The sequence below is a fragment of the Papio anubis genome, chromosome 7 (assembly GCF_008728515.1).
Source record: "Papio anubis isolate 15944 chromosome 7, Panubis1.0, whole genome shotgun sequence".
Taxonomy (NCBI): Eukaryota; Metazoa; Chordata; class Mammalia; order Primates; family Cercopithecidae; genus Papio; species Papio anubis.
Window position 1 is genome coordinate 138324463 of NC_044982.1, and position 25771 is coordinate 138350233.

General features: G+C 36.9%; 1 protein-coding gene across 5 annotated transcripts in view; it reads left to right on the plus strand.

Moving 5' to 3' along the window:
• Positions 1-25771, plus strand: part of LOC101018085 (centrosomal protein of 152 kDa) — a 73529-nt gene that overhangs the window by 7494 nt on the left and 40264 nt on the right. For 4 of the 5 annotated variants that reach the window (XM_009210124.3, XM_031668719.1, XM_009210128.3 and 1 more), the window contains 10 exons: positions 6016-6119; positions 6337-6406; positions 6487-6765; positions 7889-8039; positions 10612-10752; positions 12668-12807; positions 15054-15254; positions 19890-20037; positions 21709-21800; positions 22586-22749. In XM_009210124.3, coding sequence (XP_009208388.3) covers positions 6016-6119; positions 6337-6406; positions 6487-6765; positions 7889-8039; positions 10612-10752; positions 12668-12807; positions 15054-15254; positions 19890-20037; positions 21709-21800; positions 22586-22749 — 1490 coding nt within the window. Of the gene's footprint in view, positions 1-6015; positions 6120-6336; positions 6407-6486; positions 6766-7888; positions 8040-10611; positions 10753-12667; positions 12808-14028; positions 14821-15053; positions 15255-19889; positions 20038-21708; positions 21801-22585; positions 22750-25771 lie in introns of those variants that run through there. The other variant, XM_009210130.4, reaches the window with a different exon arrangement.

Genomic DNA, 25771 nt, shown 5'->3' on the forward strand with positions numbered 1-25771 from the left:
TTAGAGAGATAGGTAGAGTGTTAGAGCTTACTGCCAGTGTATTGTGTGGTTAAAATTTTAGAGGGAATACTAGTCAAGGAGGCAATGAATTCTAGATAATATAGAAAATAGCTATTTGGGATCACTTCTTTGATAGATTGTATGCTGGGATAGGGAATTTCAGGGGAAAAGTTGTTCTTGAAAGATCAAGTATCTAAGAATGAGTATTTCCAGCAGAGTGGAAGGATATATAGCTAAATTGGCTCTAACATGATGATTATGGTTAAATTTGTAAAAAACTTCATGCTAATAAAAATATTTTTACTTTAAAAAATAATTGCTGCAAGGAAAACAGATTAGAGGCTAGAGAGGTTCAGCTTTTAGTGACAAACTTCAGAACTGTTCACAAATCTTCAGCTGTATGTATACTTTGTCACTACAAGTTAAAGTAATAAATTGGGTGGTCAAACCCAAGCTTGCATGTGTATCTAGAAGGCTTTTTAACTGTCTCAGTCTTCCTGACCCAGCAATAGCCGAATGGCTCACAGCCTTAAGAGATTAAAGAAAAAAAGCTGTTTTTTCCTGTCTACCTGGTTGGTAGCTTTGGGACTACGGCTTTGGGATTGTGGCTAGGTTATAACTGTTAGCAGTGGGCTAATGCATATTGCTTTCTCTACTTAGTGAATCACTTTGTGTTCAATTCGCTGACGTGGGAGGAATGCCTTTATCCCTGATGATGTGCTATAAGGCTTACCAGGCATACCACATCTGACTCATAGTCTATCCTGCTAAGGGTTTGTGAGAGCCTCTCTTGGTACATGGTTGGATAGTCCTGATTTTCACTGTCTGGGATGAAAGGCCAGTTGCTAATACAGCATGTTTTTCCAAGCTGTGTTTAATTTTGTTGCTTTGGTGCCAGTTGGGATTTTGTCCACATGTGCCCATATCCCAGTGAATACACCATTCCAACCTTCATGCCATCCTAAAGAGCAGCTTTACAATTATGATTTAGCCTTTTCCATTTCTATTCTCTCCACTGTTAGCATTGAAGATCAAATGGAGAAAGTGCCTTTAACATTCAGAAAAAGGAAAGGATTTAGTAAATACGTTATTCAATATTTAGAGGATATTTAGACCAGTGGATCTCAAGCCAGAGACCATCACGAATAGACCCATATTTTGCAAAAAAACCAAAAAAAAAAAAAAAAACAAAAACAAAAAACAAGCAAACAAAAAACAAGAATTTTGTAAAAAAAAGTCCTATAATCTATTTCTAAAGTGCTGCAACTCTTAATGGTACATTAAGTTGGTCCACTGTGGGTCAAGGCATAAATGCATGGTAGAGAGGTACATAAACCACAGCTTCTCACAGTGTTTTAACTGAAACTCCATCTCTTATAAATAGTTGACAGAGCAGATTAGGGTGCAGATCAGCGAGGGTGATGACATCATAGAGATACGTATCATGTCGGTTAATATCCATTAATTGTCACACATTACTTATGTTTCTCCTAACTTACTGGAGGACATTACTTTCTGATTGTACTCTTGAGAGCTGCTGATAATACTTGTCGTTCTTGCTAAGGAGGAGATCTCATCCAAAGCAAACTTTTCTTTATAAAGCTGTCCCAGAAAATAATTCAGAAGCTCTTGTATTAACTCATTCATAATGTAACAATGTGACTTTGCAAAAATGCTCTTCACTTAAAGTCACTATACTTGTGATTGCACAGTCAGATATTACAGAGATACAGTTTTTTTTTTTTTTTTTTTTTTGAGATGCAGTCTCCCTCTGTTGCCCATGCTGGAGTGCAATCGTGCAATCTCGGCTGGTGCTGCCTCCTGGGTTTGAGCTATTCTCCTGCCTCTGCCTCCCAAGTAGCTGGGATTAGAGGCATGGGCCACCATGCCTGGCTAATTTTTTTTGTATTTTTAGTAGAGACGGCGTTTTGCCATGTTGGCCAGGCTGGTCTTGAACTCCTGACCTCAGGTGATCCAACTGCCTTGGCCTCCCAAAGTGCTGGGATTACGGGCGTGAGCCACCGTGCCCAGCCCCAGATAAAGGTCTTTTTGTAATAGGAATGCTTGTTATAAGCCTCTTAGTTGTTGGTAAAGCCACAGCTTAAAGAAGATTGCCATTTTGGACTCTCACAGTCAGCTGGAGTAGACGTGTACTTTCTGCAGTGTCACCAGAAGTAGCTCTGTGGTGGTTGTTGGTTCTAGATAGTAAAATTATCTGTTTATGTGTGTATATGTTCTGGAGCTGGTGATTTGGGGCAGAAATACTTGGTAATCTATGATATCAAGATAGTATTTGCTGATGACGGGTCATTTAGTGATGACATCTTTGAAAATGATCTTGAGTAGAAAGGTAGATGTTTTAAGTAGCAGGTGGCAGATAGAAGCTTGCACCTGGCAATACTGACTTGGTTTCTATATCGGTACTTCTCTAATAGAATAATAAAGCTCCGCAATGAGCTTGGCATCACGTATTTTAGAGGCAAGCTTTCCATTGTGTAGCCTTTCTTCCACTTTTTTTTTTTTTTGAGATGGAGTCTCGCTCTGTCGCCCAGGCTGGAGTGCAGTGGCCGGATCTCAGCTCACTGCAAGCTCCGCCTCCCCGGTTCACGCCATTCTCCTGCCTCAGCCTCCTGAGTAGCTGCGACTACAGGCGCCCGCCACCTCGCCCGGCTAGTTTTTTGTATTTTTAGTAGAGACGGGATTTCACCGTGTTAGCCAGGATGGTCTCGATCTCCTGACCGACCACCCTTCTTCCACTTTTTAACTGCCTTGTTTGATGTAATTACGGAAACATTTTGATATTTTGTTTCCACTAGAGGGAGTTGTAAAGCTAGTATTTGTTTACATTTAGCGTGTATCCATGAAAGCATTATTTAATAATTCATAGTTGAAAATATCAGAATCTTTTTAGAAGTGTACTAAGAGGTCACCTGTTCAAAGGGAATATGACCGTTAGGTATTCCATTTGCTACCCTTTCTCTTGGGAGAAGATTATTGTATGGTTTGTAATTTGAGGCCTCTTGCCTTCATTAATATTGAGGATTATAGGCTCTGAAGATAATCTGTTTAGTTAATTTAAGTTGAAAATCCTGACAGAAGGTTTACATGTTCTCTGTTTTACATTTGCCCCTGAATGTAGGCTTTTGTATGTTCTACATGGGTTATTGCAAAGTGTTTTGTTAACAAAGTAAAATGCTCTTTTTTTTTTTCTTTTTAAGAAAGAAATATGTGAAGTAGAAAGGGAGAGGAGTTTATAGAATGATTCTGAATTTATTTCAACTGAAGCCTTAGAGTGGTAAATTATCTTTTTTATAGGGAAGGTATCTGTTAAATTTTTAAACTCAGTTAATGCACAGTAATATCTGTTGAGATTGCTGCTTGCAGCCAAAAAGCAGTCTGATGAATTTTAAATTAATGCCTAGTATTAAATCTTATCATTTATAAGGATTGTTATTTCTGTTCTTGAATCTGTATTTGGAAGTTTGATAGATCTTTAATGAGGAAAATTTATAGTTTCTAAATTTCTCTATTTGGTAACAGGTAACATGCATAACTAGATATGGCAATTTTATGTTTTATTGCACAGGGTTCAGTGACCAAAAAGCAATTTGCCAGTGTATATGAGGAGGGCACACTTTGATCCTGGGAAATGGAAACACTGGAGGATGGATTTTATTCCTGAATGGCCTTATTTAGGACGGCTTCATTTAGCTTTTCTCAGCCCTGAAACTTATAGAAGCCAGGGAATATGACCCGGCTATGCCAAAGAACTTGATGGATAAATTTTTTGAAGATGAATTTTAAAATGTTAGCATATATGTAAAATATCTTGCAAGACTCTAAATACTATAGGGATGATTTTGCTAGTTGATGTTTATATGTGGATCCGGAAGCATTTTGATTAGCTGATTGCTTATACTCAAATTAATTTTTCTCTGTGGATGCCAATTTTGTGGTGTCACAAAGCTACAATAACTGCTGAATTATTATGTAGTTTTTTTGTTTTTGTGTGGGCGAAAAAAAGGCACCCCTGAATTTTAAGGCTATGTACTTGAACCTCACTGAAGGTTTAGAAGAAAATGTTCTTTCTGTTCAGAAGTCTTTACTTAATATAGGTATAAAAGATTTGCTTTGTTTTATTTTTCCTTGTGTAACATGTGGGGGTAGTCTTTTGCCTTAAAGCAGTGATGCATGATTATAGACAACAAGTGGTACTACTTTTAAAAGACCTCATAGATGCGATTTTTTTCTCTAGTGCATTTGTGTCTTTGTAGAATTGCTTTGCTACCTTTCATGTGAGGCATGTCATATACAAATATGTTGATGTGTCCTGTTTTGTTTTGCATATTGTGTCTTTTGTATTTCTTGTTTTTTATATCTCTCAGTCAACTCTGATATGGCTAATTCTCAAAATGATTTTTCAAGCACCTTGCATGTGGAGGTGAGCAATACATGAGGGTCTTGCGTGTTCATGTTAGCATTAAACAGATTTAAAGATGAAGATAACTTTTCATTGAAGAAAGTATCTTTCTCTTGTTGCATCTTTAAAAAAAAATGGATTGAGAAAACCTTAAAAAAAAACCCATCCAGTGAATATGAGAAATAAATATAGATGAAGAAGTATTCCCACCCACGTGGCTCCAACATACTGTATTCCGATTTCCAAATTTTATTTCACCAAAGCTCAGTTAAGAATTTGGGGCATTCCTTTCAGACCTCCCATAAAATATATTTATTTAACTTTTACTATACATATTTTGTTTAAGAAAGTTTTTCTTTTTTTTTTTTTTTGTAATTCTTAACATTATACTCAGATATGTTTTATGGCCACATTTCATTTCTTTTGTATTAATGACAGGTAAAGTGGAAAAAAAATAACCTGCTATAGACCAAGGAGCATCTCATTTTTTTTTTTCCTGAAAGGTTTTACAGAGTATTTAAGGTCTTTAAAATCCACTTGCATAATGTTATGGGTTTGATTGATGTACTTTGGAGGGATGTAATCAAGTTGTTAATTAAACTGGTGCTTAGTTTCTTAAAGAGAAGTAATTAGAAACAGTTTCCCAAAAAAGTATTTAGTAACATAATATTTGATCTTCTAATTGTTACTTAATTTAAGATATATATATAATGGGATTTTTAGGGTAATATTATTATATTGGGTTTTGAAGAAAGACAATTGCAGATAGTTATGGAAATCCTAAAAGTTACTGAATTATGTCTTACAGAATAGCTGATTTATTCATCTTTTTATCATATTTGAAATTTGAATTAACTTTGTCTGTCTAGTTTATATAATAAGCAGATTGCTAAAACTGATTTTTTTTCTAGAAAATAATAGAGATAAATCAAATATTTAATATCAGGTGTAGTGTTATGCTTTTGCATGTGCTATCTATAGAAAACAGTCTTCCAACTCTTCTTTTACGCAGATGTTGTATGAGAGCAGAGTATTGTGTATCTTTTCATCTTTGGAATTAGATCTCTACTAATTAGTGACTCCCCCGGGTTTCCACGGGTTTCTACGTTATCAGAGCATTTAAGGGCTTCTAGGCCACCTGCTGCTGCTGCTGTTCTCATCACCTGGCCAGAGTGCATCTGGCTACTCACATTCCCTGTGGGGAATTGTCAATTAGGGTCTGATTACTGGTAAAACAGCATTCTGAGACTTAGTCTGCCTGCCCTGTGATAACATAATACGTTGATTGTACCATTATTGTGACTTGCTGTGTTTCCACAAAAAGGTTTTTTAATTCTACTGTATATTTAAATCTTAGACCTTTGTTTAAAAAAAAAAAAAAAAAAGCCTTCTGATATAAATCCTAAAATTATGCATTCCCCTTTACCCAAGTGAAATGATGAATATAATTTGTGTGGTACTTAAGAAGTTAGTTAAAGGAGGGAATTACGAACTTCTTTGACCTCTACAGTAAAAACCCACTCGTTCCAAGGCAGCTTTGGCTTGGTGTCTTGTGTTTAAGTTGGTGTGATATTGATGCAGCCCTTTTGACTCAGTTGCAGCAGTTACTCACAGACCTTCCCCATGACATGCTGGATGACGACCTCTCCTCTCCCGAGCCCCAGTATTCGGACTGCAGCGAGGATGGCACAGACAGACAGTAAGCAGCTGAAGGCACTTTCACGTGTATATTGCAATTCTATAAGGCTTTTTCTTTTGATGAAGATTAATAATTACACGATTATAAAATTATAAGTTGATTCTTAAAATTTTGGGTGAAGGTTGGAGGGAAAAATGTTAAAATCTTGGGGTTCTTTGTGTTATCTATGTACAAATAAATGATAGGCTTTAAATCGAAAGTATTCCTTTTTCTCAAGACCACATCATCCTGAGCAATTGGAGATGAGCTGGAATGAGCAAATGCTGCCCAAATCTCAAAGTGTAAATGTAAGTATCTGGTGTGATGGTGACGTTGATGAGGGTGGGAATGGATCTTCGTGCAATGTTTTACTCTTGTTATCTAATAGGACTATAATGAAATTCAGAGTTTATATGCTGGAGAAAAATGTGGCAATGTCTGGGAAGAAAACAGAAGTAAAACTGAAGACCGACATCCTGTGTACCATCCTGAAGAAGGTGGAGATGAAGGTGGAAGTGGTTATAGTCCTCCAAGTAAATGTGAACAGACTGATTTATATCACCTTCCTGAAAACTTTAGGCCATATACCAATGGTCAGAAGCAGGAATTTAATAACCAACCAACCAATGTAATTAAATTTTCAGATCCTCAATGGAACCATTTTCAGGTATTGTAAAAACTTGACTTTGAAGAACTTGTGTGTGTGCACACACATTTGTGTGATGTTTGTATGTGTTCAGGAAATGTATGTGAGTGCAATGGTAAGATGATGTAACCACACAAAGTTCTGAGAGGGCACTTATGCAGGTTTATGGTGAATTAGTCATGGTATTTTCTGTTTACAGTCTAATACAATCATGATCTTAAGTCGGAAGTTTAAAATAGAGGCTCTTTGGACACAGTTGATTAAACATTAAAAGTTAAGTCTGCCAAAGAATAACTGTCCTCGTTTACTGCTGCTTCTACCACTGCACTGTGCTTTAGTGAGAAGCTATGTTCAGGTCTCTTACTGTAGTTTTTAAAGCAGTAATTCTGGGTAGGTGACATTGAATTTCCTCAGTTTTCTTGCTTACCACTCATAACAAATTTTAGGTTAAACACGTCAAAGCTGGTATCTGTTTTGTATGGTGATATAACAGCAGACAGGATGAATGTGAAGGAAAAAAACAAAAAACTTTGTTTTTCCTGTGGGAGAGTTTAATGAAGTAAGACCTCAGGATATAGTTAGTTGCTTCTTAGAATTTCTCGATGACAGCAAATACCTCAACAGCTAGTCTGTGTCACGCAATGACAGGATGGATTTTTTAGGGCTGTTAAGTGGTTATTTTCTCTTAATTCTATCTCTGTAGAGTGTTACTCACCCCATAAGAGTTACCGAATATTTATTAGTTATGAGGCACCATATTCCATGTTCATGTTATTGAATATGTGCATTCTTATGTTCCCAAGATATTGGCATAATCTAAATCATTTGTAATAAAATATTTGTATATAGTCTTATTAGAATTCTTGGGTTTTATTTATAAAATTGCCTTCATTGTGTGCTCAAAAGTAGAAGTTGTCTATAAATTATGTATTGCAGACTTTTAATTAATATTGTTAAGTAACAATAAGTGCTACTTTTGAGCAGATATATATGTGTGTGTGTGTGTGTATAAAACTTTGTAACTGTACCAAAAGTAAGTTCTGTAACATAAAATTTAGGTGTCTAATTCAGATAATTTTGGAAGAAAAGGCCAAATCTTGTCAGTTTCGTTTGTTATCTATAATAGCAATTTGGTTCATCACAGGGTCCCAGTTGTCAAGGTTTGGAACCGTATAATAAAGTGACATATAAACCTTATCAGTCTTCTGCCCAGAATAATGGCTCACCAGCCCAGGCGATAACAGGAAGTGACACATTTGAAGGCCTGCAACAACAATTTTTAGGAGCTAATGAGAGTAGGTATCAAGTTTATATTTATTTTTTAATACCACATAATTGGGGAAATTTGAACACACAGTGAATATATGAGCACATTCAAGAATTATTATTTTTTGAGTATGACAATAGAATTGTGCTTGATATTTCAAAGAGCCCTTATTTTTAGAGATATATACTAAAGAATATTTATGAATAAACTGACATGAAGTCTAGGATTTACTTTAAAATAATATGCTATTGAGGAGTAATGTTGGGTGGGAATATAGATGGAGCTGAATTGGCCATGACTTCATAATTGTTGAATCTGGGAAATGGGTTTACCTAGATTCATCATATTATTCTCTTTACTTTCTTATATATTGGAAATTTTCCATTAGGAAAAGTTAAAAGACATTTTCTCAACTTTATATTTCAGTCATTCTAGTTTAAGTCTTTTCTCCTCATTTGTATAGTGGTTAGTATCCTCACCTATCATACAGGAGACTGGGGCTCATTTGAAATTTAAAAAAAATTTAAAAAGACTTTTTATGAACTTTATATATTTTTTTTTGACTGAAGCCTAATTTGGAAAATGAAACATAGTTTTCAGTCTCAGATTTTTGACTATATAGAAGTGTAATTTAATACATCAGCACTATCATCAACTTTTTTGTTTTGATTTTAGTTTTTAGTGTAATAATTAGTCAACTCTGATACAAATTACTTTATATTCAGAATTACTTAGATATCAGGTTCAGTCGTGTGACATTTGCCAAATGTTTTTTTTGTATAGTATGTATATAAATATGGAATGAAAAAAGTGCTTATAGCTGCTAGAGAATTTTGAGATGCAATGCTAGTATGAAAAAACAAAAATCCCAAAATATAAACCTGTATAGTGACTGTACTGAATTACTCTTGTCATACTCTCTGGCATACTAAATAGCTTCTAATTATTGTGCATATTGAAGAGCCAGTGTAATTCTAGAGTGTGACAGCAAGTGTTTTTGTTTTATTTTTTTGTTTTCCTTTAATTAGTAGGGGAAAAGTCATACTGGATATTCCGGCTTGCCTGGGCTATACCAAAGAGAAACCTGGACTTTTGGGTTGTGACTTCATAGTGTTGCTTCCATCTTACACTGGGACGGCAGGGTAGTTACAGGGGGAGGCCCACAATTCATTTTCCCCTAAAGGAGTCAACAGCAAATATGAGGATGGCCTCTCTATGTTCTTCCATTTTTTGTGGAATGAGGAAGTGGACAGTGTATATGATATAACTGGTTTTAGGTTGAGTAAATGAACCTCACAGCAGTGGCCTGACATCTCCTTAGTGTTTACTCTTTCAGTTCCCTTGAAAAGTTATATTTGTATCTCCTGGTCTTTCTGCATATAAAAACCTTTCCTCACCTTTCTTAACAGTCTGCACTTCTTCAAGTTGAGTTAGTTACACATTTGTCTAAATTTGACATTTGGAAGTTAATTAAATAATGGTAGTGCCAATTTAGTCATTATAGTTTCTTAGCAACAGTAGTTTAAAAAAACAAGTTCGGAGAGAGATGGGACTAGCTCTACTATAAGATCTATGAGGAGTTTGACTTGTATAAACTTTTCAGTCTTTAATTTTCTTTATTTAACCAGATCTCTTTTTAAAAAGAGGATGGAATTATTTAGTTAGCAAGTGGTTAAAACTCAGTAAATGCATTTATTTCTGATTGTAAGCTTACAGAAACATTGTTCTAGTAGGAAGTGAAGAACATTTATCATTATGTAGTTGAAGCATACCCACCAATCCTTTTTTTCATTTTTTTCCTGACTCTTTTTAAAGTGGTCCCCAAATGACTAGTTGTTTCTAAAACAAGACTTCAAAATCTTTTTTTTTTTTTTAAATTATGGATTTGAGGAGTACATTTGCAGGTTTGTTACATGGGTGTATTAAATAATGCTGGGGTTTGGCTTCTAGTGAACCCATTACCCAAACAGTGAACATAGTACCCAATGGATAGTTTTTCAACCCTTCTGCCCCCACCCAAATTCTTGATTAATCTATTCACTAGCTAATTAATTCAGTTATGTGCCAGCATCAATATAAATATTATGTTTTCCCCACTCCTGCCTAAAATAAAATAGTTTGAGGCTATCTAGAAATTTTCTTTAAGAATGATTTTATAGAAGCTGATGTACTTGTTTTTAATTTTCTGAGAGCATATTACTTTATTTCATTGCAGTTGTTATATACTAACTTTTAATTGGCTAAAATGGTAGGTAGTGATTCAGGGTTATAACTTAAACCAGTGACTTTCAAACTTTTCTAGCAGTGACCCACTGTAAGAACCATATTTTTTTTATTGTGATATGGTCTACAACATATATCTATATGAACAAGTATGTATAAATGAAACAAGTTTCACAAAATAAGACTGATTCTTACTACATGATACAATCTGATACATTCTATTTTATCTCTCTTTTTTTAATCCTAGTCATAATTCACTGAATTGATTTCATGATACTCTGAAAAGTTGTAGTCACAGTTTGAAAAACACTGCTTTAAATGACTATAAATTTATATTTTGGTATGTTTTTATCTAATAAATTGTCTTTAATTCCCAGACTCTGCAGAAAATATGCAGATTATTCAACTTCAGGTTCTTAACAAAGCAAAAGAGAGACAACTGGAGAACTTAGTTGAAAAGTTAAATGAAAGTGAATGCCAAATTCGATATCTGAATCACCAGCTTGTAATAATAAAAGGTAAGATGCTGAATGCTGTCATTTACAGGGTACACTGAGCTAGGTATCTTGTTTCCAGTAACCTCATATTAACTACGAAGCTTAGAGAATAAAAGCACTTGGTCAGAGGGCTCATAGTGAGTGAGGCATAGCAAAACAAAACCCAGGATTTCTGAGTCTTGGCCTTGGATTACTTCTCTTTGGAACACACTGTTTTGGAGGTCAGGTGTGGTAGCTTACGCCCATAATCCCAGCACTTTGGGAGGGGCCACGGTGGGTGGATCACTTGAGATCAAGAGTTCAAAACCAGCCTGGCCAACGTAGTGAAACCCTGTCTCTACTAAAAATGTAAAAATTAGCCAGGTGATGGCAGGCATCTGTAATCCCAGCTACTTGGGAGGCTGAGGCAGGAGAAGGAGAATTGCCTGAACCCACAGGTGGAGGTTGCAGTGAGCAGAGAAAGCGCCACTGCATTTCAGCCTGGGTGACAGAGTGAGACTCTGTCTCAAAAAAAAAAAAAAAAAGACACACTGTTTTGGAGTCCTCATTTTTTTCCTTTCTCACTTAGGCTTTTAGAATCGTTGAACATTATTTAACTGTACTGATGGCATTCTGTCCTAAAAAGTTGTTGATTCCTTATGTCATTACTCTGGATGAAGTATTCCAACTTTCAAAGTGATTTGTGTTTAGTTTGCACTGCAACGTTTTCTGAGGCTACAAATTAGCGTAAATGTTTTAATCCAAATAAGAGTTAGTGATTGTGAAGTGCCATGTCTGGGATAAACACATAGAGTAAATACAGATTCAAATTATAATTGTTTACTCCTTGTGCTTTCTCTAGTTTTGGTCCATGTTGAACTTTCATTTGTAGAATAATTATGTGATTGAACTCTAGCTCATTCAAATTTAACTGATGGTGAAAATGTCTCTTTCTGTAATGCTCATAACATTTATTTTGAGAGAAGAACTTGTGAACTGTTATAGCAAAGTACGTGGGAAGAATTTAACATTAGGTGAATGAAAGAGTTCATTGCAAATGGGTCGGGCGCGGTGGCTTACGCCTGTAATCCCAGCACTTTGGGAGGCCGAGGTGGGCGGACCATGAGGTCAGGAGATCGAGATCATCCTGGCTAATGCAGTGAAACCCAGTCTCTACTAAAAATACAAAAAAATTAGCTGGGTGTGGTGGCGGGCGCCTGTAGTCCCAGCTACTCCAGAGGCTGAGGCAGGAGAATGGCGTGAACCCGGGAGGCGGAGCTTGCAGTGAGTGGAGCTCACGCAACTGCACTCAAGCCTGGGAGACAGAAAAAAAAGAGACTCCGTTAAAAAAAAAAAAAAAAGAGTTCATTGCAAGTATGTGTAGGATAATTAGTCCTGCAGGGGTTTGTCCCCAAAAGGAATACAATAATATTTTTAAAGGAAGTAGTTCTGCTTCTCTAAAAAAATTTTTTGGTGTCAGGATTTTTAAAAAAATTTTTAATTTTAAATAATTTCTTTATTTGAGACTGAGTGAGGTGGCTCACGCCTGTAATCCTAGCACTTTGGGAGGCTGAGATGGGTGGATCACTTGAGGTTAGGAGTTCGAGAGCAGCCTGGCCAACATAGTGAAACCCCATCTCTACTAAAAATATAAAAATTATCTGGGAGTGGTGGCAGGTGCCTGTAATCCCAGCTACTCGGAAGGCTGAGGTTGTAGTGAGCCACGATCGTGCCACTGCACTCCAGCGTGGGTGACGGAGCGAGACCCTGTCTCAAAATAAATAAATAAATAAATAAAATAATTTGGTTTTCTCTAAATCAACTAAAGTTCATTTTTCTGAATTAAATTTAATTCAACAACATTTATATATGATACAGATGTGATATCTGATAGGGATTGTAACATTGGAGTCCCTCTACAGTAACATTATTTATATAAACATTTTTAATACCATAGATGAAAAGGATGGTTTGACTCTCAGCCTTCGAGAATCACAGAAACTCTTTCAGAATGGAAAAGAAAGAGAGATACAGCTTGAAGCTCAAATAAAAGCACTGGAGACTCAAATACAAGCATTAAAAGTCAATGAAGAACAGGTACGTATTTTAACTTATGTATGGTAAAAAAGTTAAAAGTTTAGTTATTTAACAAAACTTTTTGTAGGGTAGGACTAAATTTAGAAGAACTTTGAAGTTATTGACAAAGCATTAGAACTTAAATTTCCTGACTGAAATAGTTTCCTTCAGAATTGGTATCCCGAGAAGCTTTTTAAAAATTTTTATTTTTATTTTTCCTGCTGCTTCTCCATTTGGAGAACTGTTCTTTAGACTTGAGTTTAAAGTGGTGACACATTCACATTGTTTGATTAATGAGATAGCCATTTGATTTTTGGAAATAGTCATAAGTCATTGGTAGCTAAGCCTGGTGGTGGTTGATTCATTTTTTGGCAGAGGGCAGGGTTAATAATGAAAGTGACGGCCGGGCGCCGTGGCTCACACCTGTAATCCCAGCACTTTGGGAAGCCGAGGTGGGTGGATCACCTGAGGTCAGGAGTTCAAGACCAGCCTGGCCAACATGGTGAAACCCCGTCTCTACTAAAAATACAAAAATTAGCCGGGCGTGGTGGCAGGCGCCTGTAATCCCAGCTACTCGGGAGGCTGACACAGGAGAATCGCTTGAACCTGGGAGGCAGAGGTTGCAGTAAGCTGAGATCGCACCATTGCACTCCAGCCTGGGGGACGAGAGTGAGACTTCATCTCAAAAAAAAAAAAAAAAAGAAAATGACTATGAAATAACGAGCTTGGTTTTGCCTCAGACTTGTAGCTAAGTCTGAGGATGGTTTAATGAAAGAGTTTAAACAGTGTTGTCTCATGTCTGGCTCCTCTTCATCCTTCAGGTCTTAGCTAAAAACAGTCACCTTTTCAGAGGACTTCTTATTCACTTTATATGTAAGGTAGCCCATAGCTGCATCCTCCAACTCACCTTCATTGCACCATATTCTATTACTCTATAACTATCTGAAATGGTCTCATTTGTTTACTTGTTATTTATTGTATCTTCCCACTAGAAAGTAGTAAGAGCTTAGACCTTTTCTGTGTGGTCATTATGTGCTTAGTGCTTAGAACCCTGCCTGGCACAAATTATCTATGTCATTCAGTGGATGGATCTCTTAGCAATGAAAGCAGTATGGAACAAATAGGCAATCTCTGGAATAGAATGAAAAATAATTCTCTTTTGAAATTTTAATTTTTGTATGTAATATAGATTATTTTTAACTTTTTGAAAACCAGTAGTTACTAGATTCAAAAGTTAAGTTGTTTTTATGTAGTGAAAGGTTATAACTTTGTAATCTTTTTATGTAAGCAGCAGAATCACCAAGTGTATTAGTTTCCTATTGCTGCTGTAACATGACCACAAATTCAGTGGTTTAAAACAACACAAATTTATCTCACAGTTCTGGAGGTCAGAAGTCTGACATGGATGTCACTAGGCTAAAATCAGGGTGTCGGCAAGGTTGCATTGCTTTCCGGAGGCTTTAGGGGAGAATCCATTTTCTTGCTCTTTCCAACTTTTAGAGGCCACCTGTGTTCCTTAGCTTGTGGCCCATTTCCATCTTCGAAGCCAGCAATGAATGGCTGGTTAATAAGTCTTTCTGGTTCTGACTTTTCTGCCTTAGTTTTCCTCATTTATGGACCCTGTGGTTACACTGGGCCCACCTGGATAATCCAGGCTACTCACCTTATTTTAAGGCAGTCTAATTAGCAATATTAATTCCATGTACAATCTTAATTTTCCCTTGTCATGTAATATAACTTATTCACAGGTTTTGGGGATTAGGACATGGGCATTTCAGGGGGCTATGATTTTGCCTACAATACCAACTGTGCAGTTAGAGCTTTGAAAACTTTGTTTTTAAAAAGTGACCATTGACAAGTTTCATCAGTCTTTCAAGGAACAGTTGTCATTTGTCTATGACCTAACAATTGGGTTACCCCACACTTTGGTCATAGAGCAATGCAAACAGCACTGGGGCCATCACAGCAGCGCAGATTCCGTGCCTGATAGCCACATCCACCATGCTGCGCAAAATTCTCTTTCGCTCCCCTCAGGTGACTACCAAATGTATTTTCTCAGGGAACATTGTTTCCAACAACTGTGGGCCTGGAGGTTCCCAGCTAGGGACGTTTTAATGAGCTTGAGCCATGTTGAGTGGAAACCCCTTCTCTGCTCTCATTAAAACATGCTTGAGTTTTAGTGTATAGTAAAAGTAAGTTTATTGACAGCACAGAGCTAAAATACTCTGTGTATATTTTAAACATGGATATCCTGGGTGTATTACTAGATGATCAAGAAGTCCAGAACAACTGAAATGGCTCTGGAAAGCTTGAAGCAGCAGCTAGTGGACCTTCATCATTCTGAATCACTTCAACGAGCTAGAGAACAGCATGAGAGCATTGTTATGGGCCTCACAAAGAAGTACGAAGAGCAAGTATTGTCCTTACAAAAGAATTTGGATGCCACAGTCACCGCACTTAAAGAACAGGTTGGGATGATTTCAAATGAGCAACTGTTATCAACAAGTAAAGCTGGTTAAGTTTTGTAACTGATATTTTATGGTTCATCATATAGAAATCTTGAATGTTTGTAGTAAATGTTAGATTGTGTGGGACGTGAGTGAAACTTAAAGCCAGTGATATTGGCTGGGCACAGTGGCTCATGCCTGTAACCCCAGCACTTTGGGAGGCCAAGGCGGACGGATCACCTGAGGTCAGGAGTTCAAGACCACCCTGGCCAACATGGTGAAACCCTGTCTCTACTAAAAATGCAAAAAAAAGAATTAGCCAGGTGCAGTGGTGCACGCTTATAATCCCAGCTACTTGGGAGGCTGAGGCAGGAGAATCGTTTGAACGGGAGGTGGAGGTTGCAGTGAGCTGAGATTGTACCACTGTACTCCATCTTGGGCAACAGAGTGAGACTCCATCTGACCAAAAAAACAACAACAACAAAAAAAACCAGTGATATTTTAATCTGAGAATACATCCTAAAGATATACTTTTGGAAACCCTACTTCTTCTTATATGATTATTAGTACTTTCTCAACTTTCACATTACTTGTCCTTTATTTGTAGAGTATTTGTGCATATTGTTTATATGGTCCTAGAATAAATCCAGACCAAAACAAATGAGTCTGCCAGCGGCTGGCTGGAAACTGAGAGGTTACCTTGGAAGCTTAATCGGTAGAAAGCCTTACTTGAGTCTGCCAGCATTTGGTAATTCACCTGTCAATACAGTCTGTTGAGAAATGATTCTTGGGAGGAAAGTAAATTTTGAAGACAGTATAATTTATGAAATAAGGAAGACAGCCTGATGAGATTAATCAGATTTGAATCTTAAAGAGATGTGTATCTTGAGCATATTGCATAGTGAATTTTTATTATTTTCACTCAAGGGGGAATAAAATATTGAAAGCTAATGTGAGTCAGGTGGTGAGTTTGCTTGTGCTCCATAACTCTAGGTAATCACTTGAGTGAATAACATTTCAGAATGCATTTTTCTTAACATAATTTCAAAATTGATTTGAGGGTATGGAAAATTTCACCACACTTAAAATTCATGCTGATTTGGGTTATTTCTGACCTGTATAGCTGCCTCTAATTTTTCCATGCTTTTAGGTAGAATTATATAGGAGTGCGTTACTGGCAATAATTGTTTATCATTTTATTTTATTTTTACATGTATTTACATGAGTTTTTATTGTATCTATTTCATTATGTATTTATTTTATATAGAAAAAACATTGTGAATTTGATCAATGTGGAGGATATATAGGAGCAGGGAAAGATGAAGGCCAGTTACGGTGGCTCATGGCTATAATCCCAGCACTTTGGGAGGCTGAGGCAGGTGGATCACTTGAGCCTATGAGTTCGAGACTAACCTGGGCAAAATAATGAAACCTTGTCTCTACAAAAAAAAAATAAACAATTAGCTGGGCATGGTGGCATGTGCCTGTAGTCCCAGCTACTTGAGAGGCTGAGGTGGGAGGATTGCTTGAGCTCAGGAGGTCGAGGCTGCAGTGAGCTGTGATTGCACCACCGCACACCAGTCTGGGTAACAGAGTGAGACTCTGTTTCCAGGAAAAAAAAAAAAGAAGGCTATCCCAAATTATTGAAAAGTCTACTTTATAGAATATTTAAACAAATGGAATTTGAGATGTCGCTTCATAAATTTTTATTTTATTTATTTTATTTTAAAGTTAATTTTGGCCAAACACAGGGTAACATTGAAGTTAGTTGGACTTGGACACTAGCCCTTCTTGGATGACTAGAGAAGAATGGATCCTGGTGGCTTTTCCTTATTGGGTTCAGGGTCTCCATTCTCTGTTGACTTCAACACAGTTTCATTAGGGATGGGTTGGAAGGAATTTATAATGTTTTCTACTCCTGTGCCCACTGCATTCTCTGTTGTCCACTGCACGCCCCCTCCCACCACTAGAAGAACTCTACACTAAAGTCAGAACAAATTCTTGATTCTGTGCTGGGTGGCCTTCAGACTCCTCAACACATAAATTGAAGGCGTTAAGGTATTTTCCCACTGTTATGTTCTTTTACTTTGTTTTATTTATTTATTTTTAACAGAGCATGGCACTGGTGTTAGGCTCTGCATATAATTGCATAGCTGCTTTGCAAAGTGGTGATTCCAAAGTGCCTAACAGAAGCCCAGACCTCAGCATCATGCCACATACCCATGTAACACACCTGTACACATATCCCCTGAATCTAAAATTTAAAAAAAAGTCTGTAACTAGTATATTTTGAGAAATTTATGGATCATAAAATTATTAGAGTTTTTCTTAAGACACCAGCTTTTCTGGGTAGAAAAGATTGTATGCACTCACAACATATTATAATAGTTCTTTTTTTTTTTTTTTTGGCTGATTTTCCCTTGAATTTTTTTAGTGAGACAGAAAAGGTGAAAGAAATGGCTTCTTGGAGCTCACAGTGTTCCTCCAATGTCATAATTCTCTCCTAGTAAACTATCTCCTGGGCTCTCTCCATCAAACTGACTTTTACCTCCTGCCATTCATAGAAGTGTCATGTTAAGATCTCTGATTATCTCCTTGTTGGTATATTACTTTTTTCCTTCCGTCTCCTTGAAATCTTCAGCTTTTGGTGAAGTCATGGACTTCGGTTTCTATGTCATAACCTTCTACCTTTTCTTTAATGTTATATTTAAAGGCTCCACTTTGAACACTTTCTGTTGGCTTAGAGACTCCCACAGACATCTCTGTGTGTGGTCCAGTCCTCATTTTCCTGTGCGCTAGAACCCTGTCCAGTTCTTTTCCCTCCCACAGATTCAGCTGTCATCTCTATCATCTCTCTTTTTTTTTTTTTTTTTGAGATGGAGGCTCGCTCTGTTGCCCAGGCTGGAGTTCAGCCGTCATCTCTTTATCATTACACTTGTCTCAGTCTTGAAAAATGTCTGCTCATATCAATCTTGAACTACTCAAGCTAATCATGGCCAGCGTTGAACTTCTCATCCTTTTTTGATTTTTGGTATTAAAACTTTAAAGTTTTATGAGTATGAGCTGTTTTCCTGAACTTGTCAACAGGATACACCATAGTTTAATTGGTTGTAACATATAGTCAAATTATTGGCAGAATCTGCCTTTTCTTTACAATTTTTTTTATACCTACCTTTTCTTTAAGTTTGTTTGGTAGTTCCCAGTTCTTCGTTAATACTATTGTGACCTCCCCAGAATATAAATATTAGCAGTCTCCCCACCCCTTCTCGCTGTCATTACTGTCATGCTGTCATTAATATGAGCTCATTCATTGTGTTTACCACGTTACTTTGGTGCTTTAGAACCAGGTTTCTCAAGCTGGCCTGGAATTAGCAGCAGTGTGCCAGGAGGTTTGCAGTGCTGAATAAACATGGACTAGTTTCCAGAAGCTTCATTTTGCTCAAAAATTTAGTAGAAAAAATTTAAAGCAAACACAGCTTCATTATGAAATAGAATACAAAATTCACATGAATTTTTAAGCTAAAATGGGAGACTTCGGAGTCTCTTTGCTTCAAGGTACTTCTCTGTTACTGCTCGTATGGGATGTACCTTGTGTTAGAATCCTTAAGGTATTATTGGGCTTTAGGTTATACTATGGATCAGGCAGCAAAAGCCTAAGGCCTTTTCTCTACTTCAAAGCCCTTTCTCAGTATTCTTCTTATTTTTTATTTTCTTTAGGTTTTCTCGGGTAATTTCAATTAATTAACTTAATTCACTCCTCTGCCTCTCCCATGCTCTGCCGTTTGCCTGGAATTCAGCCTTTGTAGCCTTTTTTGAAAGAAAGGTGATAATTTCGGCAGTGTATTTATTCTACCTGGACTCGGGGCTCCCGTGGTTCATTACACCCAAACACATTTTCTTTTGGAAGAAACTTGAGTATATTGCATACACACTCTGTATTTTATGTAATCCCATATAGTTACACACATACATATACACATTTACCCTATTTTTCTTTGTCATTTATTTTTCAAGTGTTTGTTACAGCACTTGATATGTCTAACGCACTGCAGAAGCACCTTCAAGGGGGCTGTTAAGAGAAGTAAGATGTCTAAAAGGTGGAGAAAGATAAGAGAGAAATAGATCAAGTTTAACAGAATTTCAGAAGAGGGAAAGATTATTTTTGGCTGCTCTTAATGGAATGAACTTTTGGCTGCTTAGAATACAGTGAGTTTTCATGTGTTTGTCTGTATCCTTACTGTTTTGGGATACAAATTGCATGATTCAAAGTAGTCTGCCTAAATATATATACATACACTTAATACTGACAGTATAAAATATGTATAGGAATGTAATACATTTTCTTTGGCTTGAATAAAATCTAATTTTTGAATAACATTGTCTTGTGAATATAGAGTCGAAGGAAACTTTAGCATAATTACAAAAGAAGCATAATTATTATTAGCATAATTACAAAAGAAGAAACAGACTGAAGAGCTGAAGCTTCACCCAAGCTCTTAACTCCCAGTTCTGTGCCCTTTACCTTGTAAAAGAGGAGATGCTCCCATGTGATGATCTTGTATTTGACATCAAATCTAATTATGTATCATAATTTTTAGTTTACTCTTTATTAAAACTCTTTACGAAAATGACTTGCTGAACTTTTTTTCTATTTAGGAAGACATTTGCTCTCATTTGAAAGATCATGTGAAACAACTGGAAAGGAATCAAGAAGCAATCAAGTTAGAAAAGACTGAGATCATTAATAGGTTGACGAGAAGTCTAGAGGAGAGTCAAAAGCAGTGTGCCCACTTGTTGCAGTCCGGTAGGTGTCTGGTAGGGCCACTGTCTCCCCAGAAGGCTGGTTCAATATGCAGAAAGAATATAGTAGGATCCATGAATTGTAAAAATCCAGAAGGGACAGAAATCACAATCAGCAATAAATTTCTTAAAAAAAAAAAAGAAAAGAAAAAATATATATATAAAGGTTTAGTTTGTTTTTATTAAATAATTTGGAAGCTGGAGACCAATATAAAGTACCAAATAAAAATAACCATCATTCTACTGAGATAATTATTGTTAGTGTTTGAATGTATTTCCTTCAGATGAAATGAATGTACACACATAGACAATGCCCAACTTCTTTATGTAATGCATTTCTGAAAGCATACTAAAGCTGAACATGCAAAAAATGAACAATAAAATACGTTATAAGGTAATTTCTATTCCTGAAAACTGAAAATGATTGTAAAATCCCATTATATTTTGCTTTTTTAGGCCCAATATTTGATCATATAGTTCTATCCTTTGTACGACTTCTGTCATATTTCTCCCCTCATGATGGAATAGTGACTTACCTAGTCAGTTGAGGCCAGAGAGTTACATTTTTGTCATGCTTCAGATTTGTAATATGGTCTTTATGGTATTAAGTTTGAGACATATGCTTCCTATCATTTTAGTTTCAGCAGTTGTTTTATTTCTTATTAATTTTTATAAAATGATATTAGAGCAAAGAACAATAAAATCACGTTTGTACAAACACCACTATATAGACAAAACTTCCCTGTTTGCTGGTAAGTAGCTCACATTGTGAAAGCAGGTCAACAGTTACTCATTAACTGATACATGAAAGTCACACTTTGGCATATGAAAGGTAATTTAGACTGTTGGTACAATATGTGAAAGGGTGGGTTATTCAAAAGCTGAAAGTACTAAAGTCAAAGACTGCCTAAATATATGTGTATATGTGTCTTGGTAGGGGGCAAAATTTGGATTATGCTTTATTAAGGGCCTCTCCCTGTTTAGTTTTATAGCCATTGTTTTCATTTGGCATTACTTGGTGAGCCTTTTTCCTGGCTGTTAAATGCTTTGAAAATATTATTTTCTTTATGCCATCATTGCTTCACTTAATCATTTCCCAGATGGTCATTTTCTTTTGAAACCTAATAATGTCCGTTTTAAATTGGGAACAGTCCCCCCACCACCTTGCCCAGTACATTTAAAATATTAGGTTTCTAAAGTTTCAGAATTATAAACCTAATATACTTCATTTACATGTGGAGGTGGGGATGCTGGATAGAAAAGCATTTACAAAGAAGTTAAAGGCAGCACAATGTAGTTTTCTTATTGCAGGGTAGAAATGGGTTCCAAAGAATTTTTTCTTTGGCTTTCCATGAGTTGGAGTGTTATCCTCCTATTAAAGGACTTCTGGAATGTTAAGGTCTGTAGATAAGGCTGATTTGATTCATAAAAAGGTCATAGTAGCCCATGCCTTTAACTGCCCAAGGTCATATAGGATGCCATACTAAATCTGGGAAATGTCTGGCCCAGACCTATGCCTTCTGGGTCCCATGGGCTCTATGTATTCTAAAGAGACAGTAGTAATAAAGCAGAATTTTACTTTCTGTAGCCTCAGTGGATTCAAGTCTTCTGTAGATCGTAAGTACTTTGTCCCTTTACATTTTTTCAGTGTATCCTACGGTTCTTTCCTTTGCAGGGTCAGTACAAGAGGTGGCTCAGCTACAATTCCAGCTGCAGCAAGCACAGAAGGCACATACTATGAGTGAAAACATGAACAAGGCTTTGCAAGTGAGTGTTGCCACTTGGAAGAGACTCTATGGGTATCTGAATTAGGCAGTAGTTACATCACCTTTTTGAATCTTGGATTTCTTTGTATAATAGAGGTGGTTGGACCACCTTCAAACCAGCCCATGGGAGTTGTTCACCATCTCCTTCACACAGTTGGCAAGTCAAACCTAAGTCTGACTAATTGCAGAGCCAAGGCCCTGCACTTCCTGCCAGTCTCCCTGCCACCTCCTTCAAGTGGCATGTCCTTTCATCTTTGGGTGTATCCCAGAGATCAGTTCATCTGTGGGGGTGAGGAATATTGAATTTTGCTGCAGTTCTGTCATGTTCTCCTCCAGTGCTACTTAATTTTCCACTGGAGGGGGAGGAAAATATGGGAGAAGAGTTCCATTATTACCTCCACCGAAAGAGGTATTTTGCCTTTTCACCACTGGCAGGCTATAGTACAACACGTTCTTGGCAAACCAGCGTACTTTGTCCTGTACTATAGTAAGCCAGAAAGTGCCACCATCAGCATTTCAGTCCAAGGAACACACCACTTTCCACAGAGGACAAAATCTAAGAGACAGAGGTGTGAGAGGAAATCCTTATGTTTGTTTTCTCATTCCTTTAGGTTTTACTTGAAAACCTGACATATGCTGGCCTTTATAAAGTATAATGTATACTAATAATATATTTGAAGAAGTTTTTTTGCCTTCTGTTGATCATTAAAACAAATTTTGAAATATAGAATGATTTCTTCATATAGGAAAATAATGAAAATTATTTTTAATAATTTTGTGTTGTAGGAAGAATTAACAGAACTAAAAGATGAAATTTCTCTCTATGAATCTGCTGCAAAACTAGGAATACATCCAAGTGACTCAGAAGGAGAATTAAATATAGAACTCACTGAATCATATGTGGATTTGGGTATTAAAAAGGTCAACTGGAAAAAATCCAAAGTTAACAGGTACGGAAAGAATATTTTAGTTTACTGTAGAAGAACCAACATTAATAATACTGATGATGCATGCTATCTGTTTTAAGGTGAAAGCGTATTATTTTCATATGTTAACACTGTATATTGAATGCAGATACCTTGCATTTATCAGTGATATATGAAAAATATACATTAATTTTTCCTAGGAACCTTACTATAACCTTACTTTTAAAGTGGAGATTGTTTCTTTTATACTACTGCTTAATACAGATATTTTAGCAATCTCATAGAAGGAAGTATTTTATCACTCCTGCCAGAGACTGACTGGGGAGGGAGTAGTGGTGGTGGTAGAAGGAGAATTAAACAGTGAAAGGACTCTAGAAGCACTTGCTGCATGGAAGGTGCTTTCAAGGCTCTCGGAATAGAGTACAAAAGATGAGATAGGAACTGTCCTTCCCACAGGGAGCTTACGTGTTTTCTGGTCACGGAGAAAGAAACATTCTTGGAAACAACTAAGTGCTATGCATTCAATGTTATGTGTGATGCATAAAGGTGGGATTTACACATTTCCTGTACTGGTTTTGGATAGGGAAGAGAGATACGATGTTTGGAGGAGATTGTATTTAGGTTAAGGAAAGATTTTTGGATGCGTTTAGCCCTTACCGCCACCCTTTTGTTTATAGTTTAAGACGGAGTTTGCCATCATTACTGAATAACAGTTTCCTGAGAGTGTTTAATACATATTGTATTTCAGGTATTACACAACTAAATACAAATATATAAATGTCCTGAAAAGTTTGCAATACGACAGGTTTTAGAAGTTACATATTTTGAGACTGTGATTCCATTTTAAGAACAGTAAGACGAGATTCAGTAAGTTGAAATATAAAGTGATCAGGTGATACTGTGAAAGAAGATAATATTTGAGTTTATTGTAAGGCTGCATTTATCTAGAGGTCTGTCTTCAGGGACTGTCATCCCTACAAATCACAGCGCTACTATCCAGAAGGAAGCAAAGAAGAAAATATCACAACTGGGCCGGGCGCGGTGGCTCACGCCTATAATCCCAGCACTTTGGGAGGCCGAGGGGGGCAGATCACGAGGTCAGGAGATCGAGACCATCCTGGTTAGCACGGTGAAACCCCGTCTCTACTAAAAATACAAAAAATTAGCCGGGCGTGGCGACGGGCGCCTGTAGTCCCAGCTACTCGAGAGACTGAGACAGGAGAATGGCGTGAATCCGGGAGGTGGAGCTTGCAGTGAGCCGAGATCGCGTCACTGCATTCCAGCCTGGGAGACAGAGTGAGACTCAGTCTCAAACAAAAAAAAAAAAGAAAGAAAGAAAATATCAGAACTGGATTATATGATGTATTTAGTAGGAGCCACCTTCAAGTTCTTATCCCAGGACCATATTGACTTAGATTTATTTGTACCCCATGAATTGTCTGATTTCCTAACTTACTGCAGAGGGCTAGGGCAAGGGTTGGGAAAGATAGTCCTTCAGCCAGCAGCTCAACCTTAGCAGGGAGAAAACTATGGAAACCCAACAGGCTGGAGTTGCTGAGTATCACAGCAAATAGCTCTACACATTTACCTATGTTTGATCCACATCAGAATGTCCACAGTTATGATCCCAAGTTGTCAAAGAAAGACTTCAACTTTGGTCAGTAAATTAAAGCAATAAACGAAGTGCATTATATCTTTTTTAGACAGATTTATATAAAATGTTAATATAGTCACCTGGAAAATTCACTACTGTGAATGCCTCATTTCCTGCTAATGCCAGATTAATTCTGAGGGGCTTGTGGAAAGAGCATGGGCTTTAGATCCAGATTGTTTTGAATAATAGTTTTGCCATTTTATTACTAGCTTCGTGAGCTTGGACAAATTTCTTAGCTTTTCTGAGCCTGTTTTCTTATCAAGCTTAATATCCCTAGGAGGTTAAACTGAGGATTAAAATAATGAATATAAAAGGCCTCATGTAACACATTCTAACATATATTAGGCAGTTGATAAATGATGGCTGTTACTATTGTTACTCAGTAGATGGTTGATTAAAACAGCACTAATCAGATTTTATATTAAGTCACATGAATTTTATATTAATTCAACACATACTTTGTAAAATGTTCTTAATCCTCAACCTCGTGAAAAATATCAAATCCAATATTATTATGTGAGAGTTGGAAAAACCAGAGTGAACTCCTTTGCTCAGTAAGGCTGACAATTAGTAGCAGAACCAGTACTTGAACCCAAACTCCTGAGAAAGGTTCAGTTATCTGTCTGTTCATATTTACACGTCAGTTAAACCTTTTTGCCTTAAACTCCTTTCTTCATGTCTTTTATTTTTGAGGATTAAAGACGTAGTTCATGCCAAAAAAGATTTTTCTCCAATTTGTGATTACTTTTAGTTTCTGCTATAATTTGGGAATTGAATAAATAATACGTTATGTATATTTATCTTTTCAAATAGTTACTTCTCCATAATGTCTATTAAAATATATTCTGCTACCTTTACACTTTCTATTTACTTAGTGCTCATAGCCAAAATCCTGTACTCATCTTTTTTTTTTGAGACAGAGTTTCGCTCTTGTTGCCCAGGCTGGAGTGCAATAGCGTGATCTTGGCTCACCACAACCTCCACCTCTCAGGTTTAAGCAATTCTCTTGCCTCAGCCTCCTGAGTAGCTGGGAATACAGGCGTGCGCCACCATGCCCAGCTGATTTTGTATTTTTAGTAGAGACGAGGTTTCTCCATGTTGATCAGGCTGGTCTTGAACTCCTGACCTCAGGTGATCCTCCCACCTCGGCCTCCCAAAGTGCTGGGATTACAGGCTTCAGCCACTGTGCCCGGCCTCCTGTACTCATCTTAAAGCACATTCCTATAGATAATAAACCTGAGATACCACATCATTATTATAGTAAAAGGAATGATGGACGCATTCAGTGGGAAAGTGAAGAATAAAGCACAGTGTGATTAGTCACTGAGGCTTAGCAAAAAGACATCCAGTGAAGCACAAGATAAGCGAAGAAACGTTTTGCTTGTAGTCATC